Genomic DNA, 27,821 nt, shown 5'->3' with positions numbered 1-27,821 from the left:
ACGATTGGCTTTACACAAATAAGACAATAATTCTAAAAATTATGATTTACTGTAATTTTATGAGTTAAACTATTTTGGTCGTAATTAATTGATTGTCATTGTTTCTGGTTACATTTTTTTGACTGCATACGTTAACAAAGCAACACAAAAAGAGGAGTACATAGAACATTGACCAAAACTCCTCCATTCCATTTTATTTGTACTGAGGAATAAACTGAAAATCACACCATTACAATAACGGGGGAAAAAAAGATTATCATTAATATCACATAGTTGTCATGTTGTTCCTTGTCGTTTCATCCATGTTCTCAAAGGGGACACCTACAAAGAGAATTACACAAAAACAAAATCTATCAGCTAATATATGTTTGTATACGTATGTATACATTTATTTTATAGAATTTAAAAAAAAAGAAAATGGTAATTACACCCTAATCATCACTTCTGAACACTTAAGTTGATTTTACTTAGATTGGAAATTAATTGAATAAATAGAATCATTACTGTAATAATAATGATGCTCTAACAATTTTATTAGATTTAAAAAAAAATATGCTTAAAATTAGGTTAAATGCTAATATAAAGTGTTTTCAATCATGTAGTTTATTAATTAAAAATGAATACAAGCCCTTTATTTGATTAGAGAGTGAAATAGTGTTGTTACATACTGGTTGATGACATTTGCATCTCGTTGTCTTTCCTCCTCTTTTCCCTGTGAACCAATTGACAGTGACTTGCATTAAACGTGACATTTTACCCATTTGCGTATTACAAAAATGCTTAATCTAAGACAAATCAATAACTAAAGAAAGAGGGGGAGAAACTAAACGTTTCTTTCCCATCACAGTGCTCTCACCGGTTGTGGGACGATGGCAGCTTCTGAATTACATATATGTTTGACCTGGAAATAAAAAAAACTTCATTACTATTATTACAAATATTGCCAGTTGGGCTTGACCCATTAAGTGTTGCCACGGCGAGTCACTCGCACAATTTGGCGCTACATGCCCTTCCTCACATAACCTACCTATTTTATTAGGCCATTTTATTCAATCAATTTCATATGAATTTCATTTTATTTATTAGTTCTAAAATGCACTTAACAGTTTGAACAATTATCAAGTGTCTCTAAGTACCTTGGAAAAAATGATTAATTTAAATGATATTTACATATGATGACATTATATCATGTATTTGCTATTAACAATTTAAACAAGATAAAAAAAATATTGAATATTGTATTGATTATTAATTGGCAATTATGTAACATTTTCTTGAATGAAAGTGATTTGATACTAATCAGTGTAACAAACGACTTCTAATTTACAAAATATTACATAATTAGAGCAAAAATAATGCATTTGGTGTAAGATTAATTCGTTGTAAATTAATATTATAGTTTTAATTTGCAGTGCTCAGCATATGAGTACACCCCTTTCAAAACATTTCAAGATTTCATTCAATATCTCAATGAACATAAGAGCATTTTCCAAAATTTTGACAAAATGTTTTCTGTAGAATATGCGCTTAACTCACAACATGAAAGTAAAGTTGTAACAGAATGCATAGATTACAAAATCTTCATTTAATCAAATTAAGTCATGCAAAAATTTAATGCATTCCACAACAAAAATGGCTACGTTAGTATTTTTTATGACCTCTGTGACTATTAAGGATAGGAACATGTCTGCTAGGCCTGGAATTAACAAGTTGTCAGTCTTTTTTTCGGGGTCTTATTTGTGCAAAATGTACTTAAAAACTTTTAATTATAAATCTACTTTTTTTTGTAGTTACTAATTATCAAATCTTGTTTGCAATCAATGGCCCACATTTGTGGGAGTATTTTGTAGTATAGACAATTGTAATTCTGACAGGAAACTAAAGGTGTTCATACAAACCTGTTGGGGTGTACTCATTTATGCTGAGCACTGTACATATAACAAAAGTAGAGCAATACATTTTGAGAATTATTTCAAAACTATAAAATACATAACATCAATAAATGGATTTCATTTGTTTTCAACTCATTTTTTCATTGCTTGGGTACAAAAGGAAACACACATGCACACACAATATGTAAAATATGACTCACTTGTTGACACCTTTGCAGAAGCACACAACCGTGATCACTATGACAATGACGATGGCGACTGACACCAGCACCACAATCAGAATGATCCATATGGTTTCTGGAAAGAAACGTTTCAATTTTTTTCAACCCCAAAATTGCCACGTACAAAAACAACGTTATCTCTTTGTGGCTTTTCTTACAATTACAATTAGAAATTTCTTTTTATAAAAATAAAATGATCCTATTGCACTTTCACCTTTTATCCCATAAGTGATACAACTTTTCTTATGATCATTTTTTCCTCATAATTCTCATTATAGTCCAACATTATTGTCAATTTGACTATTGCAAATGTAAATATGATTAAAATCCTCACTTTTTTTGTCGCGATAATGCGTCAATTCTAATTCGGAAGTTCTCGAGTTACTTCTTACCAAGTCCTTCGTTGCCCGTAATCTCGTCTTGGCAGTTGAAGCCCTCGAAGCCTGGGGCACAGGCGCACGAGTAAGAGCTGTTGTGGATGTCGTGACACGTTCCTCCATTCAGACAGGGATCGCTGAGGCACGGACTCGCTGAAACACAACAAGTGCAAGGACCATCTTTTTTTAATTAACTCATTCACTCCCAGCCATTTTCACTGAAGCTTCCGACTGTTTTGTTGGATTTTGACTAATTTTGCAAGGCCCACAGAATATTCTGTTCTATTGTTATAAACACATGGAACACCGCAAAAGAAAGATTAGTCTCTTTTTTTTTCATCAGAAAAAAAAAAAAAGTATTTGTATCTCTTTCCGTTTTGCAACAATTAGCATTAGAATGTAGCTACGTTCCGTCCATATTCGCATTCCTGGTAAAAACACTGCCAAAAAGAGCTTGCTGCAACATGGCCCTGGCTGATCTCTTATACTCTGTTGCCACCTGCTGGCCGCAATAACTACCATTGTTTTAAGCTACCTCTTCATGTCAGAAATTGCATCAAAGCCTTCTGTATGCTCTTGCATTAAAAAAAAACATAAAATGTGCAAACACGTTTTTGGGAGGGGAGGAGAAAGTGTTAAAAAAAAAAAAACACGTTTTTACACGTTTTTGTGATTGAATGATTTATACATGAAAAAAAAATTAGCAATATCGTAGAGCCATATTTTAAAATGAATTTTACCTAAAATTTGAATTAAAATCTTTCTGTAACATTGTAAGATTTAAATGTGGAACTTTATCCTCAAAAAACATTCATTTTTCATCCTAAATTTCTAATTCTATAACAGTGAACATTTTTGTTCATATAAAATGACAACCCTTTATCCAAACGTGATATCATCCTAAAATTATACACGTGACTTTGTGATCAATTCTTGAAAAGATCAAAAATTCCAACATTTTCTTAATATTGTGCTTTTTTTTTTTTTTCCCCCATATATCTGCTCGCACCTCTGTGGCAGTCCCGTCTGGAGTCATAAATGGCGCAGACGTAGCCCTCCTGACAGCTTTTGGCTTGGCACACGGCGCCGGTGGTGGTGCATTCGCAGGCCTGGGCGCAATCTTCGGTTACAAAGGTCTCCTTCAGCTGTGCGGCAGCCATAGAAAAAAAAAAAAAAGATGACGAATAAAGTCAATCTCATAGCACCCCTTTGTGCTTTCAAAAATTGGGATTAAAAATCAAATATTAGAAAAGTCGTCCAGGAAAAATGTAAACAGTGTAAGTCCTCACCGGGTAGTATCTGTTGAGGAAGCTGCAGCCGCATTGCGCGTACGGCACGCAGCCGCCCTCGCTCATGACGAAGCCGGGCGCGCACTGGCATCCCTCCATGCAGGAGGCGGCGGCGCACTCGGAAGGCGCTGCCAGATCGGCGCATGAGGCCGGGCACGGAGACATGCACGGCGTGTACGTGCTGTTGCCTTCGCATGACAGCACTAAGACACAAATGAAAATGAAGATTGTAACAATAGAAGTGTTATGTTTGTCATAGTACAACAAAAACAGGTTATTTTATTATATCCGAAGTTTCTTACCACAGCCAAGCTGTTGTCTCCAGGGCCCCAGCGTGACTCCGGCATCCTGGCAGGCAGTGCCGTAAGCGTCGTAGCTGGCACAGCGCAGCTCTTCGCTGCCCTGCACGGCACACATGTCAAATATGCAGTTCCTGTGTTGAGAAAAGGGGAGAAAAAAAGAAAGAAAAAAGAAAAAAAACAGTGTGACTTAAGGTTTGCAAAATCTCAATGTTGGAATCATGTTTAGAAACATTTTGGTTTGAATCACGGAAGATTCAGTGTTAGAATGAAGTTGGAATTAGGGCTGTGCAATTAATCGAAATTCAATTACAATTTCAATTATTACACTCAACAATGACAAAAGCAGCATAATAGTAAAAAAGATGATTAGTAATACTAGTTTTTGAATTGTTTATATTTATACATTTGCACCTTTGTTTAAATTTTAAAATAACTAATTTAATAAATTTCATTTCATCCAAAAGGAACTTACATAATTATAGTATTTCTATTTTTCTAAATTGGTCTTAATATTTTTAAATGTGTAAACATTTTCTTGTTTTGGACCAAAAAAATAAATGATCGTCCTACTGCACAGTGCAAAAAGCTGCACTCCAACTTCCAAGTTTTTACCAACATAAATAAATAAATATTATTATAAATTCCTGCGATTGACTGGCAACCAGTCCACGGTGTACCCCACCTACTGCCCAAAGCCAGCTGAGATAGGCTCCAGCACCCCCCGCGACCCTTGTGAGGAATAAGCGGTCAAGAAAATGGATGGATATTATAAATTCTGTTTGGTCCAATAAGAACATAATAACTATAGTGTTTCTATTTTTTATTTTTTTTATATATTTTTAAATGCTTAAACATTTTCTTGTTTTGTACCCAAAATAATCATTTGAATAATAGTGCTTTCAATTATTGCCAAAATAATCGTGATTATTATTTTTTTCCATAATCGAGCAGCTCTAGTTGGAATCATAGTGAGAATATATTACATATTATAAATATGTTGGATTCATGGTTGTGGTCATGGACTCACTCGTAGTTGGTGGCAGGTGGTAGGACGGTGTGGCAGGAGGCGAAAAGCCCAGCGGCTTCTGTAAGAGCGCCGCACACGGCGGTACTGTTGTAGTCGGCCAGTTGGGCATCGGAGCAGTCGGACGTGTCGAACCCTGAATCTGGATCCATTTCCACTTCGCGCCTGAACGTCACACAAACAGCCAAACACAATTTTGTTGTCAGGAGTGACACAAAATAGCCTGTCAAGGTAACCTTTGGTTAAACTAAAACTTCATCTGGTAATAAATTTTTTCCTCTCATTATATTCAAGTTTAATTAATACATTATTCTATAAAATTGCAACTCGTTTTTTCTCAATATTACAATCTATCAAGACATTCATAACTTTTTCCCTCATAATGTGACTAATTCATTTTGGCAAATGATACAATTTTTTCAATCTTTTATAAAATGTACCAGTCAACGGTTGTGATTATACCTGTGAACGTGGACGGCGCTGGGCGCTATTTGGGCACCCTGGGGAGCATCCGCCAGTCGGTCAGTGACCCTCCAGCTTTCTCCGAAGGCATTCAGGTCCCTGATGACCTCCCCATCTGGCTTCATGTACTCGTTTCTGCGGATGCCGTCGTAGTTGCCACACAACCCTCTGACTGCATTTTTGTATGTGCTTGGTAGGATGATCTCTGGATGTGTTCATGTGGGAAAGTGATTTAAAACAAAAAAATTCAACGAGAGATGACAGCTCATCGAGGCTCCTTTACCTCCTTGACTTCCGTCAAAGCGCACTATGAGTCCGAAGTCGGTGGCAAGCTGAACCTGCCTGGAGTTCATGGTGATGAATAAACCATCAACCGGACTCAGAGGGAGTGAAACCCTTTCCCCGTTCACCTGTGGAACAAAAAAACTCAATTTACAAATGTCTTGGAATTTTACAATTTTTTTCTCCTATATTTATCTATTTAGTAAATCTGCCGGTTTTCTTTTTTAATTCATAAAATTATATCATTATAAAGTAACTTCAACACCTTTTTCCCCTCATCAAAGTACAACTTTGCCCAGTGATTTCTCATAATATTGTAATATTTGTAAAGCTATCACTTTTTTCAACCTATATGACAACTTTAATTAGTAAATGTAGATTATATATATATATATATATATATCGTGATTTTGCTTTTAGAAAATTTAAACATTATCTAGAATTTTACAACTTTTTTTTGTTTATTGTCTAAAAACATTGTTTAATTTTTTTTTTTTTCAGTACCTGTGTCTTTCGTCTCTTTGTTTCTGTTAACTTCAGAACCTTCTCTCCCATTAAATTGACTTTAATTATTTTTATATAAAATTGCAACTTTATCTCATCATTTTTACCACCTTTGACCTCTTAATTTGTGACTTCCGGAAAATTCTGACTATCCAGTAACTTTACAACTACAATATTGTAACTTAATTATCATAAAAATACAACTAAATTGCAACATTACCTGTTAACTTTACAACTTTTTGTCCTCATTGTTATTTTGACTCACAAAAGCATGTCACAGATTCATGATACAAACGATGACAATGATACAAACGCAGCGTACCAGGACTTGCTTCCACTGCAAGAAGCGTACGTTGACGCCATAGACATCGACAAAGAGCTGGTCTAGCATGGAAACCCTCATGTTGCCGCTGAGTCGGATGTTCTTGCCCCTGACCCTCAGGGAGGGCAGCGAGCTCTGCGGCTGCTGGTAGTCCGCCGTCAGGATGTACGTGTAAGGGCCCTGGAAGTGGTGTGAGAAACCGTCGAAAGTTTGGTAGTGAGGGTCTCCCGTCACGCTGCACTTGTAGAACTCTACAAAAGGATTCAAGATAAAAAAAAATGTGGTTAATTTATCCTTGAAAAATCTAAGTGTCTTATGTTATAATATTGTGACTTTATCTTGTTAAATTATTTTATTTTATGACTTTGGGATTGTATTCTACGGAGCCCCTACCTAAGATGACATGGTAGAAAAAAACAACAACTTTGCATTCCCTCGCAAAACATCTTTGCGTTCTTTGCGAGGGCACGCAAAGATTACGTTTTTTCGACCATGTCACCTTAGGGGCTCCGTAGTATTCCTACTTTCTCTGTTCACAATACTTCATGGGATGAAGTAATTTAATTCAGGTAAAATTACAACTGCTAACTTTTAGTTTTTTTTTGTATATTTATAACTTAAACAAAACCAGTGCTTCTCAATTATTTTCTGTCATGCCCCCCCTAGGAAAAAGAAAACACCCCCCCATACGCTTCGTCATAGTTCCTCGTCTTAGCTTTTGGGCGACTTTCGTTTGTCTCTTTATCTCCGTCTTTCTCCGCCTGTCGTCTCAACCCTGTTCAATATTTTTTCATGGTGTCACTGAGGGTCTGCTACACGTCTGCTACACATGCCTACACTTCATACTCATACTCTGTGCTGTCCAAAGCGCGCATGCTCAGTGCAAAGAAAACCCCTACACCACCAAGCGACTGCTCCCTGCGCCACTTCCCCCTAATGTAGTGGAGGTGCAATTGCACTTTATTCTAAGACAGTAAAAAAAATAAAAAATAAATGAAAATAAAAAAGCATGTTCCCCGAGGTCAAACGCGCGCCCCTTGACGAAGCCTCGCGCCCCCCTGGGGGGGGCCCGCCCCACTATTTGAGAAGCACTGAACTAAACTAAGGAGAAGCTCTGTGAAACAAGGGTTTTATGGGGAAATGTTCTTTTGGAGGTTTGGAGGCATGCAAACGTGAGCTCACTGGCGGGCTTGCAGTTGACGTTTCCGTATTTATCCAGGTCGCACACCGAGTTGGAAGCACAGCTGTGTTTTGTGCACGTGACATTGCCACCAAGTTTACAGGTACACCGGGAAACGCATTTCGCCGTCAGCCACGAGTCTCCCACCTATAAAAACATATACAGAAATAGCTTCAATTAAAATGTTTTTCTGTTCTGGATGTGCAATTTCAACATTAAACAGCATGCAGAGGCCATAGAAACATCAGATGCCAAAATACAGCCCACAATGGGCATGTGGCATCTAATTGGCATTTAAATTCCTGCATTGTTGCATTTTTCCCTGCGTACAATTTTCCTCATAAAATTACAATATTAGCTAAATTAGCATTTTTCTGGCAATGTGAATATTGGGTGTCTCCCTCCCAAGTGTCGTTGGCATTTACAGACTTACGTCGTGGTACTCGCCATTGGAGTCCAGACAGCCGCATTTGTCCAGAGGCACACACTTGCCGTCGCTGAGGACAAAGCCGGCGTCACACTGGCAACCCTCCACGCAGCTGGTGGGCGGCAGGTGACACGAGATGGGGAACAGGTCGGAGCAGGTGGGCGGGCACGGGGCCGTGCAGTCTGAATAGTGGCTGTTCGGGGGGCATGGCAATGCTGCAAAAAAATACATTCAAAATAAAAATCACATCTTAACTCAGGCCTCAGTATTTCCGCAAAAATTAAATTTGTATTTATCCTATTATGATGCGATTTTTCTTGTATTTGATTTGTCAGGTAATGGGCTTACGGCAGAAGGTTTGGTTCCTCCAGCTGATAGTGACCCCGGCGCTGCTGCAGGCCTGAGCGTAGGCCTCCACGTTGTCGCAAAGCGTGCCCTGCATGCCGTCGTACTCGCACATGTCATACACGCAGTTCCCAGTGAAGGCTTTGGGGGGCACCAGAGCGTGACAGGCTCGGAAGTTGTCAGACAGAAGCACACCAGCGCACTGGGACTCAAACGCAGCCTCTTCCTCTGCAGTGCAGTTGGGGTGCACATCGGGCCGCTTGTCTGGCTGACAGCTAGGACCAAAATCAGATTGTTTTCATAAATAAAACACATGTCTTTAATGTAATTAATAAATGTTTTTTTCTAATGATTGATTCTGTTATTTATAATAATTTGTTGTGTTGTCTGAATGAATCTATGCATTTAAGTCTTTGTAAAACATTTTATCATATAATGAACCAAATAAAACGGTTTTAAAGTGTATATGTAAAAATGCCCATTTTGATAAACTTCTTCCCTCGTTTTTTTCTCAATATATCTAATTAGTAAAAAGAATATTAAAATAAATTCCATTTATTGATGCAATAATTCATTCATTTTTTATTTAATCATATCTAATTAACCGACTATTTAATAAAGTCAGTTAAAAATGTTGTGTATGAAAAATATATTAAAACCAGAAGGTCATTTTATTCCCATTTTCTCACTGGAATGCATGAACAATAATTATTTAATATACGTTAATAATTATATAAATATGTTTAAAAAAAAAAAAAAGTTGAAAGGTGTACGTAAACTAATTAATTTGGATATTTGCTGACCCAGGATCGCTGTCTCCCTCGGACTTCCAGCTGTTGCCCAGTTGGATGACGTCCTTGGCGGGTTGCTTGTCGGGCATCAGGTTATCATCAGACATGTTGTGGTTGTAGTTGCCACACATGCCACACAGCTGCCAAACAATGCATAGACAAGAATCTTTCGTGACAGTTCTGCTATATGGCACTTTATATTTCATGCCCACTATGTGAACTTTAAAAAGGATGTTTGAATGTGTTTAAAGGGAAAGTAAAGTCATAACTTTCTTTAAAATATGTTTCATGCGCCCCCACACTAGTCTATACACGGCATTCAGATTAATATTGTGTTTGTGGAATATAAATTAGGCAGCAAAACCCATCCGTTTTGATCAGTCTCAGCGAGTGGACATTTTGCCTTGTGCTGCCATTTGCTGTTGACTGAAAATGACTGAAAATATACTACAACATTATCGGGAAACGTATGAGCGGTTGATACTTACCTTATTAAAGTATTGGCCAGGTACGGTGATCTCCAGTTGATGAACACCATCGAATTTGACTTGCAGACCAAAGTTGGTGTCCAGGAGATTGTTCACGCCACTGATGATCACCTTTGCTCCCGCCGTACTCACAGAAATTGGTGTTCGTACCCGCCGACCATTTAGCTGTGGAAAGCAAATTGCTTGAAACTTGGAATGTTGAAGACTTGCAACTTGTGACGTGCCATGTGCAGCCGTACCAAAACTCTGCGGCCCTTCTGCAGCTCAATCCTGGTGTTCTGAGGCAGGTAAACCTTGACGGAACGGACATAGGAGGCCTCCGGTTGTCCGCGCTCCTCGTTTTTCGCTACGATCCGGAACGGCGTCACCATGGAGGTGTTACAAACCTGGCAGGTAGACGGGCAAAGTCACCGTCACTATGTGCATTTTGAGCGGAGCAAAACGGGAGTCGTACCTCAACAAGAGTGTAAGTGCACGTGCCCATGAAGGTGTGCATCACCCCGTCAAAAGTGTAGTAGTGAGGGTCTCCGGACACTTGGCACACTCCTTTACCTGATCAAATCAACACAGACAAATTGTGACTTTAGCAGAATGTCTTTTTTCATTATTTTGAAAATAAGATCCAGGCCAAATTACGACCTCAACCACATAAAATGGCAACTCAATGTACGAAAATGTAGGCTTACCCGTCGAGTGGCAGTCCAGCACTCCCTCCAGCACTTTGCATTCCTGCGCGGGGCTGCATCGCGATGGCTCGCAGGTGACATTACGGTTGCTATTACATTTGCAACGCTCCGAGCAGTCGGCTTCCTTGAACCAAGTTCCGCCAACAGGCCTGTATTTTCCGCTCTCGTCGGTGCAGCCGCACTGGCTGAGCGGCACGCATTTGTCCCCGCTCAAAATGAGGCCGGCATCACACACGCATCCCTCCACGCACGGCTGGTCGCAGGTGCCACCCGGGCCCGCTGGATCCTGACAGCTGGGCTGAGGGCAGGCGGACCCGCATGGGGTGTAATGACTTCCAGCGGGACATTTGAGGGCTACGTTGGGAAAAGGGATAGAATGTTACTCGTAAAAAGATGAAACATCAGGACTATTTTCCTAAACTGACCATAACTACTGCCATATGGTAGCTTTGACGTTTTATCTCCCAATATTTAGATTTTATTCTTGTAAGGTTATGATTATCTGGTAACTTTATTCTCACAGTAGTGAAAATTTATTCTTGTAAATTTATGACTTCCCGGTTTTCTCATAATTTTTTTTGTTACTATTCTTTCAAAGATACAACTACCTGGTAAATTGACAACTTTGTTTCCTCCTAATATTGTTAATTTATATGCATCATTCATGTATTAACACCGATTAATCACACTTAATTTTGACCACAGATTATCCTTTATCTTGACAGCGGATGGCAACGTTAAAGGGAGCACAGTTTGTGTTTGAGAAATAAACATAACTACATGCATTAAAGTAAAGCATTTAATAAATGTTTGCGTGTGACATTCAGAATATTTGTTCATGTCAAACGACTAGGGTATTTTTTTTTTCATTTTAAATTATGGAAGTACTTAACTGATTAGAAAAAGAAGAGGATGAGAGTGTGCAGTTGATCAGAAAATGTTTAAGACGTCCTCATAAGATTAAATGTTGAAAGAATTAACACAAAACAGGTGCGCTTCAACTGCGACTGGCGGTCAACCAGTCCAGGGTGTACCCCGCTTACTGCCCAAAGCCAGCTGAGATAGAGTCCAGCACCCCCCGCGACCCAATCGCGAGCCAATGCCAGCCAATCGCAGATTTTCTCATATTATGACTATTTGTTTAAAATTTTGAAATTAACATTTTTGTAAAATTACAACTATGAGGTGACTATAATTTTTTCTCGAAACGTCTTGCCTCTTAAAAAATGACTGCTCTCGAAATTTAAAGGTATGTTGTTCATTTTGAAAAGTAAATGATTTGTGTTGATTTCCAAGCGAATCCACTGTGACGACGGCCAACTCACGGCAGAAGGTGTTGTTCCTCCACGCAATGTGGACGCCCTCAGCGGCGCACATGTCGGCATAGCTCTCAACCGCCTGGCAGAGGGCGACGGTCTGGCCCCCCGTGGCGCACATGTCGTACACACAGTTTTCCATATAAGGTCCAGGTGAAACGACGGAGTGACACAGCTTGAAGATACCTGGGATGAGAATATGTTTTTTTTGTTACTTCCCACCACTTATTTTTGTGTAAATGCGCCAAGGCTTAGTTAGTGGTGTTACCATTAGGATCGGCAATCATGCCACAGCTTGTCGGCTTCTGGGCTTCCTCCTCCACTTTGGGGTCGCAGTCCTCCTGGCCACCATCGTTGGTACAACTGGACAAACAAGTGGGAATGACATTTACGGTTTTCAGTATCACAGTGAATTCCCGGCAATTAATGAGTGGCAAATTTTTCTGGAGAACATAAAACGAAAGTTATGACACTAACTACGGTTCTATGAGTCCCTGACGACTGCCAGAAGGCGGTGCTTTAAGCACTGAATGTTCCTTTTGCGCATGCGCAGTTCGAGTATTGCATAGCAAATTATTCACCTGTGACCCATGGGTGACCCTAGAAGGGTAGAAGTTCTGGTGTCACCCAAGGTTCGAAACTTTGTTTCCCCTTTTCTTCTCGCATGGCGTATGCATACGACGCATTTTCGAAGAGTGTAAGGATTTGTACCCAGGGGTCACAGATGACTAACTTGATATGCATTACTCAAACTGCGCATGCGCGAAAGGAACAATCAGGGTCGGGAGGGATGAAATAGAACTATTAGTAAGGTTCTTCTTTAATAACAATAATATCAAATACACTTTTTTATGACTTAAAATATGATCTGATATACTGTAAGCTCCACCATAAATATAAAGTATTCACTGTTTTTAAACGTACTCGGGCCTTGGGTCAGGAACCTGCCAGCTGTCTCCCAGTTCATTGGTGGTAGAAGCGGGTGTCTTGTCTGGTTTCAGGTTGTCGTCATTGGGATTTCCATTGAAATTTCCTGTTGCACAATACAAGCTTGCATTTTATGTCAACATAGGACACTGATTTGGGATATTCCCGTGACCCGTATTTTCTCGTATTATTAGCAACTTTAGAATTGAAAACAAGTACTGTACTGTATTCTCTTCATCTATAACTTGAACATTTGAACTTTTCTCAAAATAGTAGAAATGTTTTTTGTAAATCATTGTTGTAAAATTGTGACCATGGCAGCGCGAGCACATAAAACAAATGTGCTCTGGCATTTTAGCTTGGCCCCACTCTTGACGTCCCCTGACTACCAAGTAGATCTGCCATTGATGCTGATTGCTTCACTTTGCTATCTATATTGTAAATGGTAATAGTAGCACGGAGCTTTAGCGTTTTTTGTGGCAATAAAAGATGTTTTAGAAAGACACCAAATAAAAGCTCCCGGCAAAGTAGTACGACCAATAATGTACCGGTATACTTAAATGTTCTTACCACACATTCCACAAAGTTGCCCGTTGTACGAAGTGGGCACGGTGACGTCCGCGTGGTGGTTACCATCAAATCTCACCCTCAGGTGGAAAGATGTCTCCAGAACGACAAATTTGCCACTAAAGTAGATGTTAAGGCCGCCGATCCACGCAACCGGCGGGACCACCGCTGTCCCGTTTACCTGCAGGCCACACAAACATTACAGACTTGGATCAAAATAGCAAATGTGCTTCAGTCGGCAGCCTTTAGGGCCACACGAAACAGAAATATCAAGTAAAAACATCAGAAAGCTGTCATTTTATGTAAATTTAGTTGCGATATTCAAGAAAAAATGTCAAAGTTAATGCAAGGAGAAAGTATCTTTTTGTTTTTTTTATATATATTCTCATAAAATTGTGACTTTTATCTCGTAAATACATCCATTTTAAAATTGTATCTTATTTTTAAATATTTTTTTTTCAAGGAATAATTACATTTTCTTCTATTTGTCAAATTGTCTACATAGGTGAAATTACAACTACAAGAAGGGGCTCTTAAACAGGTCACTGGAACTGCTAAAAAGTACACATAAATGACATAGTAAAATAAAACTCTTTGTCCATCTGACCGCTGGTAACAATTACGAGCGCTACAACATTTCCGTAAATATTTTTGCGCAATCCTTCTATGCAGGTATCAAAGCAATGTGCACCTGGACAGTTCGACCCTTGCCGAGGATGACCGTCACACCGTTCACTTGGACCACAACGGCCCGGACGTAGGAAATCTTCTTGTTGCTGCCCCTGCGCTCGTTCTGGGTGTCCACGCTGAAGGATGGCAAGCCGGAGGTCGAATCATTGCAGGGCTTGGTCAGGGTGTACGAGCAGGCTCCCATGTAATGGTGGGTGCGCTTGTCAAAGGTGGTGTAGTGCGGGTCACCAGATACCGAACATATACCATTTCCTGTTCCGTGAAAAATGATATTCAGATTTCCCCAATATATTTTTCACTGAATTGCTAACTTTGCGAATAACCTACCCAAAGGACGACATTTGTATTCTCCGTCATGCAACAGGCAAGTCTCTGTGGTTTTGCAGCTGCTGTTGGAACAGCGGATCACGCCTCCGTCTTGGCATGTGCACATCTGCTTGCAACCCTCCAAGTACCAGCCATCGCCCACCTTGTACACAAAACCATATCCATCAAGTGTTCTACACAAGTGACACTCAAACACATATTCATGGGACAGCGTTCCAAAGTGTGTCCATGCGTGTTTGTGAGCACTAAGCAGACCCGACTTACCGGATGGTATGACCCGGCGGGGTCGACGCACCCGCAGTCTTTGAGCGAGACGCACTTGTCGTCGCTGAGGATGAAGCCCGGGTTACAGGCGCAACCCTCCACGCACACATCGCCGCAGCCGGGCGCTCCCACCACGCCGAGGCACGTCTCCGGACACGAGCTCACGCACAAAGAGTACGAGCTGTTGGCGGGGCAGTCCAGGGCTGCGTGGTAGAAGTGCAAATACTGTTACGCATGCATCAGATGCTCGATGGCCGCAATCAGTGGCAGTCCAAGTTGGCTGTCAATGTGTGTTTTAATAAGTTTAAATGTTTCACGCGTGTTTTGCAGATGGAATGTAATCCTGCTTATCCCTATTTTAATTTGTATACATTTTGAGCACTTGTTGGTTAATTGTTAGCTGTCACAGGCTTCATGACGACTTACGGCAGAAGTGGGGACTCCTCCACTGGTGGACTTTGGCTCCTGCACTGTGACAGGCCTCCGTGTAGGCCTGCAGCTGATCACACAGGACCTGCTGCTGCCCGTTGAACCGGCACATGTCATATACACAGCTCTGGAAGAAGGGGTAGGGGTTCACCACGCATTTGCAGTCCCTGAACGATGCGAGGAAAGTGCAGATAAGGGCCAAGATCCATGACACAATGCAATGGGTGTTTCTGTTTTACTGTAGTCCAGAGTCCGGCATGTAGGACAATAATAATAATGCTAATCTGATTTGACAGATATGTGCTCTCTTCTAGCAACTCACCGGAAGGGTCCAGCGGAATCGCTGATTTTTCCACATTTTTCTGGTTTGACCACCTCAGCCTCAAGTTGGGGGTCGCACTCTGGGTCAGGCTTGGTGCCCGGGGAACACCTGAGTAACCAAATAAGTACAGTGCTAAATGCATCAATACCTGAAAATAGACAATGTCCAGAATTTTATGAGAATAAAGGCCTAATAACTCCTGAGGAAGTGTCAGAAAATATTGAAAGACAAGTCGTACAAGAATAAAGCTGTAATGCTACAAGAAGAACTTAATTATGCAAAACAACTTTATATTGTTACAGTAATTAAGCCCTGTCTTGTGTGGCTAAGGAGGAATGAAAATAGTCATAATGTGACAAGAATCATGTAATAATAAAAAGAATAATAATAATAATTTAGGCATAATGCCTGGAAAAAGTTGAGAGTAAAGATGTTTGAGAATAAATGTTATGGGGGGAAAAATGATACACGTGTTGGTTTAATTGATTATGGTATTTTTTTCCAATTGTTCACATTAATTTGGAAATACGACTATTAATCATATTTCCAAACTCTAGAACTCACGAGTCATCCTCGTCTTCTTCCGTCTGCCAACTGTTGCAGAAGTCATTGACGTAGGCGACAAGGACACCATCTGGTTTGGTGAAGTCATTGTTCGGGTTCCCGTCCAAGTCGCCGCATAGACCACACATCTGGTCGCGGTAGGAGCTGGCGAAAAAAATCTGGATTAAGCGATGGAAAATTTGTCTCCAGGCGAAGTCTCATACAGATGGTCAAGAGTAAATGAGTGCGGAAATGATTTTGAATTATAATCCACGTTATATAAGAGGACTAGCAAAACAAATGGTCATTTAAAATCCATTCAAGTTTTTCTCTGGTAAAAATCCCACTGACCAACCTGGGTACTGAGATCTGGGCAAAATGGTTCCCGTCCCAGCGCACTTGGAGGCCAAAGGACGTCTGCACCGTCACATACTGACCGGCACGACTGACCGTCACCACGCGAGACGGGGAGTGAGGTAGTGCCACACGCAGCCCGTTCACCTGTGAGGATACGGCGAGGAACATAGCACGTCACAATATTACACTTGTCTATATTGCTGACTTTTTGTGGATAGTATCCACTTCGGTCATGGAAATCTTGCTATTTCCTGAAAATCTGGGGTTTATAGAGACTTTTAGTATGCGTTAGCGCTAGTAGTTGTTGAGGTGTCAAGCAAATGAGGGATTTGTGGGATTATGGCAGCAAAGCTGAGGAAGATAAAGCACAAATGCAGACAAAAGACAAAAGGAGGGAAGCCTTGACTAAGATGCAAGAACACAGGCCTACAGGTTGTCGTACTGACCAAGGTCCTCTTGGCTTTCATCAAAGTCACTGTGATTCCGTCCACAGTGATGTAGAGTTTTCGCAGGTAGGAGACTCCTGGCAGCCCTCTTTCCTCATTCTTCCCCTCCACAGAGAACCAAGGCCCTTCGCCAGAGAAACCACAATACCAATTATACAGAAGGCACGTTTTCTATATCAGTATGGTTCTCAGAGGACTAGAACTAGAAACAGCCCTAGACAGGGGAAAAAGCTCCCAACCTTCCCCTGACTTAAAATAATATAAGCCTATCATATTATTTTGTGAGGATTCTGCTTGACGGCGACAAAAATGTAAAGACTGTCCTTACCTGTGTTGTTCCTACAAGTTCTGGCTAGCGTGTAGGTACAGGTGCCCATGAAACTGTAGAACTTTTTGTCAAAAGTATTGTAGTGTGGATCTCCAGAGATGATGCAGTCCTGGGAGCCTGAACATTGAAGTACAAGATCAAGATGCGGGGGGTCCTTTTGACATTGCAAAATGTAACACATTCTATCTCCTCTTAGCTGCTATTTTTCATGTTGAGGGTTACTGACCTGTGGGATAGCAGCCCAGCTCTCCCTCCAGGAGTTTACACTCGTGCATTGGGGGGCATTCAGACGGTTTACAGGTAACCAAGGGTGCGTCACACCTACACTTGAGAATACAGTTCTCAGTGTAGAATTCCTCTCCAGGCTGACAGAAACACACATGGCAGATATAACCGTTTTTATAACCGGTTTTTAGGTGCATTTCATAGTCCGAATGTACAGTGGCTTGTCCATCATGCAGTACCTGATAATATTGGCCGTTGGTGTGTTTGCAGCCACATGAAGAGTTGGAGACACATTTCCCAGCACTAAGGATGTAGCCCGGATCACACACACAAGACTCGGTGCATGGTCCATTGCATGAAGGGGGTCTACCCGCACATGTCTCCTGACAGGGGTCCGCACAGAGCTCGTAATGGCTGTTGGGGAGGCAGCTCAACGCTACAAGGACAATCAGGAACAGTCGAAGAAATTGGAAAGGATTTCCAAGTATTAGTATATCTCAGTATTGACATGTAAGATTTACCACTAGGAAAGACAACTGATCTCTTTGATGTCTGCTCTCACACATCATAGCTGAGTGTTTCCCTTACTTTTATTGACCACCCAAAAATATGTCATAAAAACACATACAGTTCAGTTGTACGAGTACTTACGACAGAATGTTTCGTTCCTCCAGGGTCCAATCTCGACCCCACGGTCCTGGCACTCATTGACGTATGATTCAATGGCTTCGCACAGGACAGGCTTGGCGCCATCCAGTGCGCAAAGGTCGAAGACACAATCCTGGAAGTAATTCTTAACACACACACACGCACACATTTGACACTTCCCACTATAATCCGTTTAACTGTTTAAAGATCTCTGTTGGTGTGACTTACAATGGGGTTGACCTTGGGATGGCACACAGCAAAAGGACCATTCTTGTTCAGCAGCAAGCCACAATATGCAGAGCTCTCATAGAGCTTCTCCTCTTCATTGTCACATCCCGGCTCGGTGGTGTTTAGTTTCTTACACCTTTTGGAAAAAAGGTTTGAGTTCAGTAGGGTGACTGTGGTGAACTGTGAACTGTATTCAGTACTCACTCTGGATCAGTGTTCCAACTGTGTCCAAACTCATTGATATCACTGGTCAATGAGCCATTTGGTTGGCGGAAGTCATCTTTGGGATCTTCGTTGTAATTCCCACACAGTCCACACAGTACATTCTTATAACTGCAGGTGACACGTTACAAAATCCTTCAAGCCTCAACTTCTCAAGGTACTATTCAGACTCCACTGTGTCCAATTTATACTCACTCGCTAATCACTTTGATGACCATAAAGTGGTTGCCGTCATAGCGTACAACCACACCGAAATCCAAGGACACGGTGTAGTGCTTTCCAGATTTGAACACGGAAACTCCTGGAGCCGGAGTCACAGGCAGGTTTACTTTGGTCCCATTCACCTGAATGTAGACAAGCAGATGAGTGAGAAAAGTGAGCAAGCAGAGAGATTTTATTTGTTTGAAAATACAATAAATGACGAGTGCGACCAGAGTTCACTTACAAGCACAGAGTCACCTTTGAGGATCGAGACCTTGACCTTGTGTGCATACACGTGTACAGCTTTCACATAGGAGATGAAGGGATTGTTATAGCGGTTCTCGTTGTCAGCGTAGACCTCAAAGTTTTGTGAAGATGTTACATTGCAGACACCGGACATCAAGTAGCTGCAGTTGCCCATGAAGCTGTACTTGCGTTTGTCAAAGGTTGTGTAGTGTGGATCACTCGTGGCAATACATGTGGATGCGCCTAAACGGAATCACCCACATTTTAAGACTATCATAGAGAGCTTGGCAATGTTTTACAATTTCTGGATGGGTTACCTTTAGGGTAGCATCCAGGGATGCCGTTAACCTCGCGACACTCCTCAGTGGGATCACAAGAGCTATCCACACATTCAAAAGTGTAATTTCCGACACAGCGACATAGCTTGGAGCAGCCGTCCGCATACATGATATGTCCAGGCTAAAGTGACACAACAGAGATTAACTTGATAAAAGATGCCAGGATATTCTAATCATTTTTTTCTGAACATATTTGTAGGTATACTGACCTCGTAATAGTTGTTATTGTGATCTAGGCAACCACATTTCTCTAGTGGCACACAGTGTTGTCCCTTGAAGACAAATCCTGGTTTGCAAAAGCAGCCGGTGATACAGGGGCCGCTACAGTTGGTGGAGGGTTCCATGCAGGTGGGGATACAAGCTGGGCCACATTCGATGTATTCTGCATTCGGAGGGCACTTAACTGTATGGAAAAAGAAACAGCAATGGGTTGGTGATTACCAAAGAAATCACGGATCATAGTTATCATAATGGGCTTTATGAATAGCTCTACTTGGTGCTGTCACTTCAGGAGTTGTTGGTTTAGGTGTCGTCCATCCTGGAGTTGATGGTTCAACTGTAGTTACATTTGTCCATTCTGGAGTTGTCATGTTAGGTGTAGGCCCTCCTGTAGTTGTTGGTTCAGGTGTAGTTGGTCCTGCTTTGAAAAATATTGTATTTAGAACAGTTCATTAGGAAGTTAATTGTGTCTGGGATGTGTGGCTTTAAGGGCCATAAACAGGTGATTGATTTCAGGAGCTGAGCTGGGGCCGGTTAGATAGCGTGTGAGTGCCTGGCATGAGCTGTGGCCAACAGCAGGTCCTATTGATCAGTCTCATTATATTTTTGTATATTTAACTGTGTGTCCCACTCAATAGGCTGAAAGTGCATCAAGCATGGGAAAAGAAATAGTAGCATTGCATTAATAGCTAATTAAGTAGATCCTGTATTAGGCTTTTAAAAAGACATCACCGTACTTGGTTTTGGTGTTGTTGGTCTTGGAGTTGTTGGTCTGGGTGTTGTTGCTCCTAAGATGTTGTTAAAATTCATTTTAAATAAGTATTAGAAAGATTTTTCCCATTGGTCAAATGAAAGAGAAAGGTTGAAAAAGTGTCAGCTTACCTGTGGGATAGCAGCCCAGCTCTCCTCCCTGGATTTGACAGTCGTGCATTGGGGGGCATTGAGATGACTGACAGGTAACTAAGGGTGCGTCACACCTACACTGCAGAGTACAGTTCTCAGTGTAGAACTCCTCTCCAGGCTGACAGAAACAAACACGGCAGATATATTTGATAGGTTTTTAAGTGTATTTCACAATCCAAGTGTACTGTTGCCTGTCTATCTCGCAGTACCTGATAATATTGACCATTGGTGTGTTTACAGCCACATGAAGAGTTGGAGACACATTTCCCAGCACTCAAGATGTAGCCTGGATCGCACACACAGGACTCGGTGCACGGTCCGCTGCAGGAGGGGGGTCTGCCCGAACATGTGTCCGGACAGGGATCCGCACAGGGCTCATAATGGCTGTTGGGCGGGCAGTTAAAAGCTGTGCAGAAGATGAGATGGCTCAAGTTAGAAGTATGCCTAGCAAATGAATTAACATCTGGACACATTCAGAGAGAAGGCTAAAGGAGAGTCCCATGTCAACAATATGCACTTTCTACTCACGACAGAAGGTGTCATTTCTCCAGGGTCCGATGTTGACCCCACGGTCCTGGCACTCATTGACGTAGGCTTCGATGGCTTCACACAGAATGGAATGAGCTCCATCAAGCGCACAAAGGTCAAAGACACAGTCCTTGAAGTAATCCTAAACACAAAATCAGCATGATACAACCTTTTTCCCAAATGTAAATCACAATTCCAATTTTTGGCCACATGCTCACTCCAAGTGCTTTTGACTTACATTGGGGTTGACCTTGGCGTGACACACAGCAAAAGGACCATTTTTGTCCAGCAGGATGCCACAATATCCAGAGCCCTCATAGAGCTTCTGCTCCTCTGCCTCACATCCAGGATGAGTTATGTTGGGTTTTTTGTTACACCTGGCGCAAAAGGGAACATTAGACACAGTGTCAACAAAAGACAATGTTCAGAATCTGAAATGATCCAGCAGAAAGAATTTATACTTGGCAATAATACCACACTCACTGTGGATCCATGTTCCAGCTGTTTCCAAACTCATTAGGATTATTTGTCAATGACCAATCAGGTTTACGGAAGTCATCTTTAGGATCTCCATTGTAATCTCCACATAATCCACACAGTGTATTTTTATAGCTGTGGGTGACAAGTTACAAGATCCTTCATTCCTGAACATCTATTCAGACCCCATTAAGAACAAGTGTACAGGTTATGCTCACTCTTTAATCACTTTGACGCCCATAAAGTGGTTTCCATCATAGCGCACAGTCACGCCAAAATTCAAGGACACGGTGTAGTGCTTTCCTGATTTGAACACAGAGACGCCTGGAAACGGATCCACTGGCAGGTTTACTTTGATTCCATTCACCTGGATGTGGAAGGAAGATAAGAAAGATGAGTGAGCAGGCAAGAAAGTCCTCATTCTTTCAGATAAGGTAAGGTTTTTGCTTCTTACATGCACAGAACCTCCTTTGAAGATGGAGACCTTATGCATTGTGCTCTCATTGAAGAGTTCCCCTCTATGCAATACATACACGTGAACCGCTTTCACATAGGAGACGCTGGGTGTGTTATAGCGGTTTTCATTGTCAGCATGGACCTCAAAAAGTGGTAATTCTGACACATTGCAGACTCCAGCCATCAAGTAACTGCAGTTGCCCATGAAGTCGTACTCGCGCTTGTCAAAGGTCGTGTAGTGGGGATCCCCATATCCGATGCACGAGGATGAACCTTCAGGGAAAACAAGTTCTTTCTGTGACACTGATGACAGATGACTATTTTACAGACTAGTGATCAATTGAGGTGTTGAAAGTAATATTCTTTGATATGCTACCTTTCGGGTAGCATCCGGCAACACCGTTAACCTCGTGACATTCCTCAGTGGGATCACAGGTGTTATCCACACATTCCAAAGTGTAGTTCCCTGCACAGCGACACAGCTTGGAGCAGCCGTCTCCAAAGACGATCTCACCAGGCTAAAACACAAAAGTTAGCAACTTGGTGAGGGCGTACTGCCTTTCTTCTGAACACAAGTGTCGATATGGTCACTTTCTGACCTCATAATAGTTGTTATTGTCATCCAGGCAACCGCATTTCTCCAGTGGCACACAGTGCTTGCCCTTCAAGACAAATCCTGGTTTGCAAAAGCAGCCTGTGATACAGGGGCCGGTACAGTTTGTGGAGGGTTCCATGCAGGTGGGGATACAAGCTGGGCCACATTCGATGTAGTCTGCATTCGGAGGGCATTGAACTGTGGGCGTAGTTGGTCTTGGAGTTGTGGGATTCGGTGTAACTGTTCCATTAGTGGGTGTTGGAGTCGACACTGGCGGCTGTGGCGTGGTTAATTGCTCTTTGAATGAAAGCGTTTCAAGTATAGTCAGTGAGGATAAACTGCTTGACATGGAGATTCAAAATGAATCATTTCCAGAAGAGGCAGGAAACAACGAAAGATAAATTCATCATCAACATTAAAATCTCCCTTTTAGCTGTCATGATTAATGTCAAAACTTTTATTCTCCTTCTTTCCATTTCAGGACATCTTAGAAGCATGTACATTGTAAAAGGCAGTGACGGTAACACTGCTTAAATCTGCCGTCCACTTTCTAAAGATGCGCCATAGGTTCTCAATAGTGTTGAGATCAGGGGATGGTGAGTTTTTCCACCTTTTATACCAAAGTAATATTTTTCCTTCTTCAGTCCCACAGATGACCCTACCCCACCGCAAATATACAAACGATAACTGGCCAACTTACCTTGACAGGCCATGACACACACAGCATCAACAGCAATATCAGTCAGAGAAGTCTCTCCATATGTTCCCACAATAACAAACTGAAATCCAACACAAATAGAATATTTTTATGCTACATGTATCAGCGCACATACAGAGATGATAACTTGATTGTTTACCTGGATGTCAGTGTTGCCGAGGTGACGGACTTTGGCAGGCTTCCAGGCTGCACCCTGGTTTCCCCTGACAGTGAAAAGAGTGGGTCCTAGGACTTCCCCTGCTAAGTACAGAATACAAATTCAACCAATAAGAAGTATAGATTAGCGCTGAGTGGAATTCAAATTGGATGGAGCTCATCTGAGAATAGACAAAATCTATGGAAAATGAGACCTTCAAACTGAAATGGTCAACTGCTTGTGCATTTCACCTCTTACCTGTCAAGGTGTGGACGCTGAGCTGCATGGTCTCACTGGTGCCATATAGATAGTAATAGAACGTAAGCTCTAGGCATCCAGAAGAAGAGTTTAACACAGGACTTATGATTTGCCCCTCAAGTCCAGGCACAGCATTGACAGAATCCATAAGCATGTAGAGTCCCACTAAGAGAATATTATAGAGTAATGAGATGCTTGGCTGGAAACCCTCATGACAAATTCAGCCTGATCAAGTTACTTACATCCCGGCTTGGAGAAATCATCATCAGGTCCGGTGCCTTCGGTGTTTGTTGGGCCAATCATTTGCTCAAAGCCAAATATGTTCTCGTCAGGTACGAAAAGAGTCCACCCACATAAGTCATCCAACTCGTCGAAGTCACAGCCAGAGACGCAAGCTGTGGATCAAACATTAGCCTTCATGTACAGTATATTGTCATTGGCAAACAATTAAGAAAACAAATTGGGCTTACATACTGGGACACACTCCTTCGAAAATGAGGATGTTGTCTAATGCCGAGTCGCAGTTAGGATTTGAGCCACGCTGAGCCTCGAAGACAATCTAGACAACCACAAGTGACATTTTGGTCAAGAATAGGTAAGTGTAGGATGATAAAGTAATAAGCCTGAAAAAAAAAACTAAAGTAAAATATCGCGATAACATTTTCTCCTGAGTTCAACCCCTCTTACATCATAGGTCTCAAACTCCGGTCCTCGAGGGCCGCACTCCAACAGGTTTTGGAGGTTTCCCTCTTCCAACCTAAGCTGATTCCAATCAACAGGATCATTATCACGCTTATGCAGAGCTTGCTGATGAGCTGATCATATATCAACTGTGTTGGAGAAAGAAAACCTCCAAAACCTGTCGGAGTGCGCCTCTCAAGGACCGGAGTTTGAGACCTATGCTCTACATACATTTGAAGCCACAATGCACTATATGCTTTTTGCTTGAAAGCAAACACTCACAGTGAGGTCCTGATTGCCTGGATTGGCCACGGTGACGGAACCCATCAGCCACGATGGACTCTGGGGACCAGTTTTCGTCCACAGCTCTTCGACACTATTTGGCCTCTTCGCCAGCAGCCTCAGCACATAGGTATTGTCCGAGCCATACATGTAATATCGGAACTGGACGCAGATCTGTGCAGCCGCGTCTAAGTACGTGGGACTCAGCAGACGAGTCTTATGCCCGTTTACTACGTTGTCACATTCCTGGTAGATGTAGAATCCGTCTGGGAAAGAAAATGGATTGGATGTTTTTCACAAGTGATTAAAGTGTTGACCGTGGATGAGGTGCAACACTGACTTCCATCGGGGTAATCTCCCGGAGGACCCGTGTGAGGCGTCGGGGTTGGGCCTTTGTGTCGGATCCAGTCGCCATCGTCCGCCGAGTCCTGGTAGAAGCTGCAGAATGGCTCGCTATTGTTGTTAAAGTTGCAATACGTCAGCACGTGAGCTGGGGAGAGTGAGGGGTATCAAAAAAAAAAAAAAGGCGAGACCAGGTTTGGGCAGTCAGAGTACATGAAAACAAACAACCTTGCATCCAGCCATTTTGTACAGCGCTAGTCCACTTTTGGGTTAAGTTTCACCTCAGACAACAAACAACATTCTTTGATATGTTACCTTTCGGGTAGCATCCGGCAACACCGTTAACCTCGCGACATTCCTCATCGGGATCACAGGTGTTATCCACACATTCCAAAGTGTAGTTCCCTGCACAGCGACACAGCTTGGAGCAGCCGTCTCCAAAGATGATCTCACCAGGCTAAAACACAAAAGTTAGCAACTTGGTTAGGGCGTACTGCCTTTCTTCTGAACACAAGTGTCGATATGGTCGCTTTCTGACCTCATAATAGTTGTTATTGTCATCCAGGCAACCGCATTTCTCCAGTGGCACACAGTGCTTGCCCTTCAAGACAAATCCTGGTTTGCAAAAGCAGCCTGTGATACAGGGGCCGGTACAGTTTGTGGAGGGTTTCATGCAGGTGGGGATACAAGCTGGGCCACATTCGATGTAATCTGCATTCGGAGGGCATTGAACTGTGGGCGTAGTTGGTCTTGGAGTTGTGGGATTTGGTGCAACTGTTCCATTAGTGGGTGTTGGAGTCGACACTGGCGGCTGTGGCGTGGTTAATTGCTCTTTGAATGAAAGTATTTCAAAAGTATAGTCAGTGAGAATAAACTGCTTGACACGGAGATTCAAAATGAATCATTTCCAAAAGAGGCAGGAAACAACGAAAGATAATTAATCGTCAACACTAAAATCTCCCTTTTAGCTCTCATGATTAATGTCAAAACTTTTATTCTCCTTCTTTCCATTTCAGGACATCTTAGAAGCATGTACATTGTAAAAGGCAGTGACGGTAACACTGCTTAAATCTGCCGTCCACTTTCTAAAGATGCGCCATAGGTTCTCAATAGTGTTGAGATCAGGGGATGGTGAGTTTTTCCACCTTTTATACCAAAGTAATATTTTTCCTTCTTCAGTCCCACAGATGACCCTACCCCACCGCAAATACACAAACGATAACTGGCCAACTTACCTTGACAGGCCATGACACACACAGCATCAACAGCAATATCAGTCAGAGAAGTCTCTCCATATGTTCCCACAATAACAAACTGAAATCCAACACAAACAGAATATTTTTATGCTACATGTATCAGCGCACATACAGAGATGATAACTTGATTGTTTACCTGGATGTCAGTGTTGCCGAGGTGACGGACTTTGGCAGGCTTCCAGGCTGCACCCTGGTTTCCCCTGACAGTGAAAAGAGTGGGTCCTAGGACTTCCCCTGCTAAGTACAGAATACAAATTCAACCAATAAGAAGTATAGATTAACGCTGAGTGGAGTTCAAATTAGATGGAGCTCATCTGAGAATAGACAAAATCTACGGAAAATGACACCTTCAAACTGAAATGGTCAACTGCTTGTGCATTTCACCTCTTACCTGTCAAGGTGTGGACTCTGACCTGCATGGTCTCACTGGTGCCATTTAGATAGTAATAGAACGTAAGGTCTAGGCATCCAGAAGAAGAGTTTAACACAGGACTTATGATTTGCCCCTCAAGTCCAGGCACAGCATTGACAGAATCCATAAGCATGTAGAGTCCCACTAAGAGAATATTATAGAGTAATGAGATGCTTGGCTGGAAACCCTCATGACAAATTCAGCCTGATCAAGTTACTTACATCCCGGCTTGGAGAAATCATCATCAGGTCCGGTGCCTTCGGTGTTTGTTGGGCCAGTCATTTGCTCAAAGCCAAATATGTTCTCGTCAGGTACGAAAAGAGTCCACCCACATAAGTCATCCAACTCGTCGAAGTCACAGGCAGAGACGCAAGCTGTGGACCAAACATTAGCCTTCATGTACAGTATATTGTCATTGGCAAACAATTAAGAAAACAAATTGGGTTTACATACTGGGACACACTCCTTCGAAAATGAGGATGTTATCTAATGCCGAGTCGCAGTTGGCATTTGAGCCACGCTGAGCCTCGAAGACAATCTAGACAACCACAAGTGACATTTTGGTCAAGAATCGGCAAGTGTACATGCTTAGATGTAAGGGTTCCAAAAGGGTTCTTCATGAAGGGCATAGGTTCTATCCAGAACTATGGGCTTCTGGTCAACCCTTTTTGGAAAATAAATAAACGAAAAAAATAAAAATAATAAAATCCTCATTAAAAAAAATTGCATGTTTAACATAAACAATAATTTTAATCTGTAGAATAGTGTGGTTCTTATTAAACAAACTATATATATACAGTATATATATATATATATATATATATATATATATATATATATATATATATATATATATATATATATATATATATATATATATATATATATACTCCTTGCACAGGTCCTAGATAAAACCTTTGAAACATAAAAGGGTTCTCAGTATAATTTACTCTGTTCTAGATGAAACCGTTGCAATATAAAAGACGTCTTTGAGGAACTTGCTGTGAAGATTCTAGATGAAACCCTTGTAATGTAAAGGGTTCTCAGTGGAACTTATATGAAGGTTCTAGATGCAACCTTGCAATATAAAAGAGTTCTCAGTGGAATGTTTTATGAAGGTTTGAGATGAAACCTTGCAATATGAAAGAGTTCTCAGTGGAACGTTCCGTGAAGGTTCTAGATGAAACCCTTAAAATATAAAATAGTTATCAGTGGAACTCGCTGTGAAGGTTCTGGATGAAACTCTTGGAACATAACAGGGTTCTCAGTGGAACTCCCTGTGTGAGATCTAGATGAAACCCTTAAAGGGTTCTTTGTTGAACCTCTCATACAGGGTTCTGGG

General features: G+C 41.6%; 1 protein-coding gene across 3 annotated transcripts; it reads right to left on the bottom strand.

Moving 5' to 3' along the window:
* Positions 1–143: 143 nt before the first annotated feature.
* Positions 144–26,825, bottom strand: LOC144004353 (IgGFc-binding protein-like). 3 transcript variants are annotated; one of them, XM_077501555.1, is made up of 66 exons: positions 26,701–26,825; positions 26,459–26,623; positions 26,204–26,301; positions 26,047–26,125; positions 25,350–25,642; positions 25,127–25,268; positions 24,810–24,959; positions 24,470–24,735; positions 23,981–24,065; positions 23,749–23,901; positions 23,507–23,671; positions 23,252–23,352; positions 23,095–23,173; positions 22,399–22,691; positions 22,176–22,317; positions 21,798–22,072; positions 21,562–21,710; positions 21,350–21,478; positions 21,105–21,243; positions 20,867–21,008; positions 20,548–20,744; positions 20,318–20,456; positions 20,173–20,223; positions 19,710–19,856; positions 19,426–19,619; positions 19,196–19,337; positions 18,877–19,121; positions 18,627–18,775; positions 18,414–18,542; positions 18,210–18,345; positions 17,985–18,126; positions 17,573–17,769; positions 17,335–17,473; positions 17,109–17,225; positions 16,781–16,905; positions 16,333–16,478; positions 15,999–16,142; positions 15,435–15,542; positions 15,110–15,279; positions 14,684–14,886; positions 14,420–14,561; positions 14,094–14,344; positions 13,406–13,583; positions 12,833–12,941; positions 12,177–12,271; positions 11,918–12,094; positions 10,593–10,946; positions 10,361–10,458; positions 10,146–10,292; positions 9,907–10,071; positions 9,431–9,558; positions 8,631–8,902; positions 8,289–8,497; positions 7,858–8,002; positions 6,676–6,926; positions 5,851–5,977; positions 5,568–5,772; positions 5,109–5,270; positions 4,082–4,212; positions 3,780–3,982; positions 3,500–3,635; positions 2,506–2,643; positions 2,093–2,189; positions 857–901; positions 669–712; positions 144–321 (listed from the first exon to the last, which is right to left on the bottom strand). In XM_077501555.1, exons 1-66 carry the CDS (start codon positions 26,759–26,761, stop codon positions 266–268), a joined length of 10,191 nt encoding a protein of 3,396 aa, XP_077357681.1. In that variant the 5' UTR covers positions 26,762–26,825; the 3' UTR covers positions 144–265. The 3 variants fall into 3 exon arrangements, with proteins under 3 accessions (XP_077357681.1, XP_077357683.1, XP_077357682.1); XM_077501557.1 differs by having other exon boundaries at positions 19,710–19,853; XM_077501556.1 differs by having other exon boundaries at positions 23,252–23,349.
* Positions 26,826–27,821: the final 996 nt, after the last annotated feature.

The sequence above is a fragment of the Festucalex cinctus genome, chromosome 16 (assembly GCF_051991245.1).
Source record: "Festucalex cinctus isolate MCC-2025b chromosome 16, RoL_Fcin_1.0, whole genome shotgun sequence".
In the NCBI taxonomy this organism is placed as follows: domain Eukaryota; kingdom Metazoa; phylum Chordata; class Actinopteri; order Syngnathiformes; family Syngnathidae; genus Festucalex; species Festucalex cinctus.
Note: the sequence above shows the minus strand (reverse complement) of the source record. Positions and strands in the feature narration are given on the sequence as shown.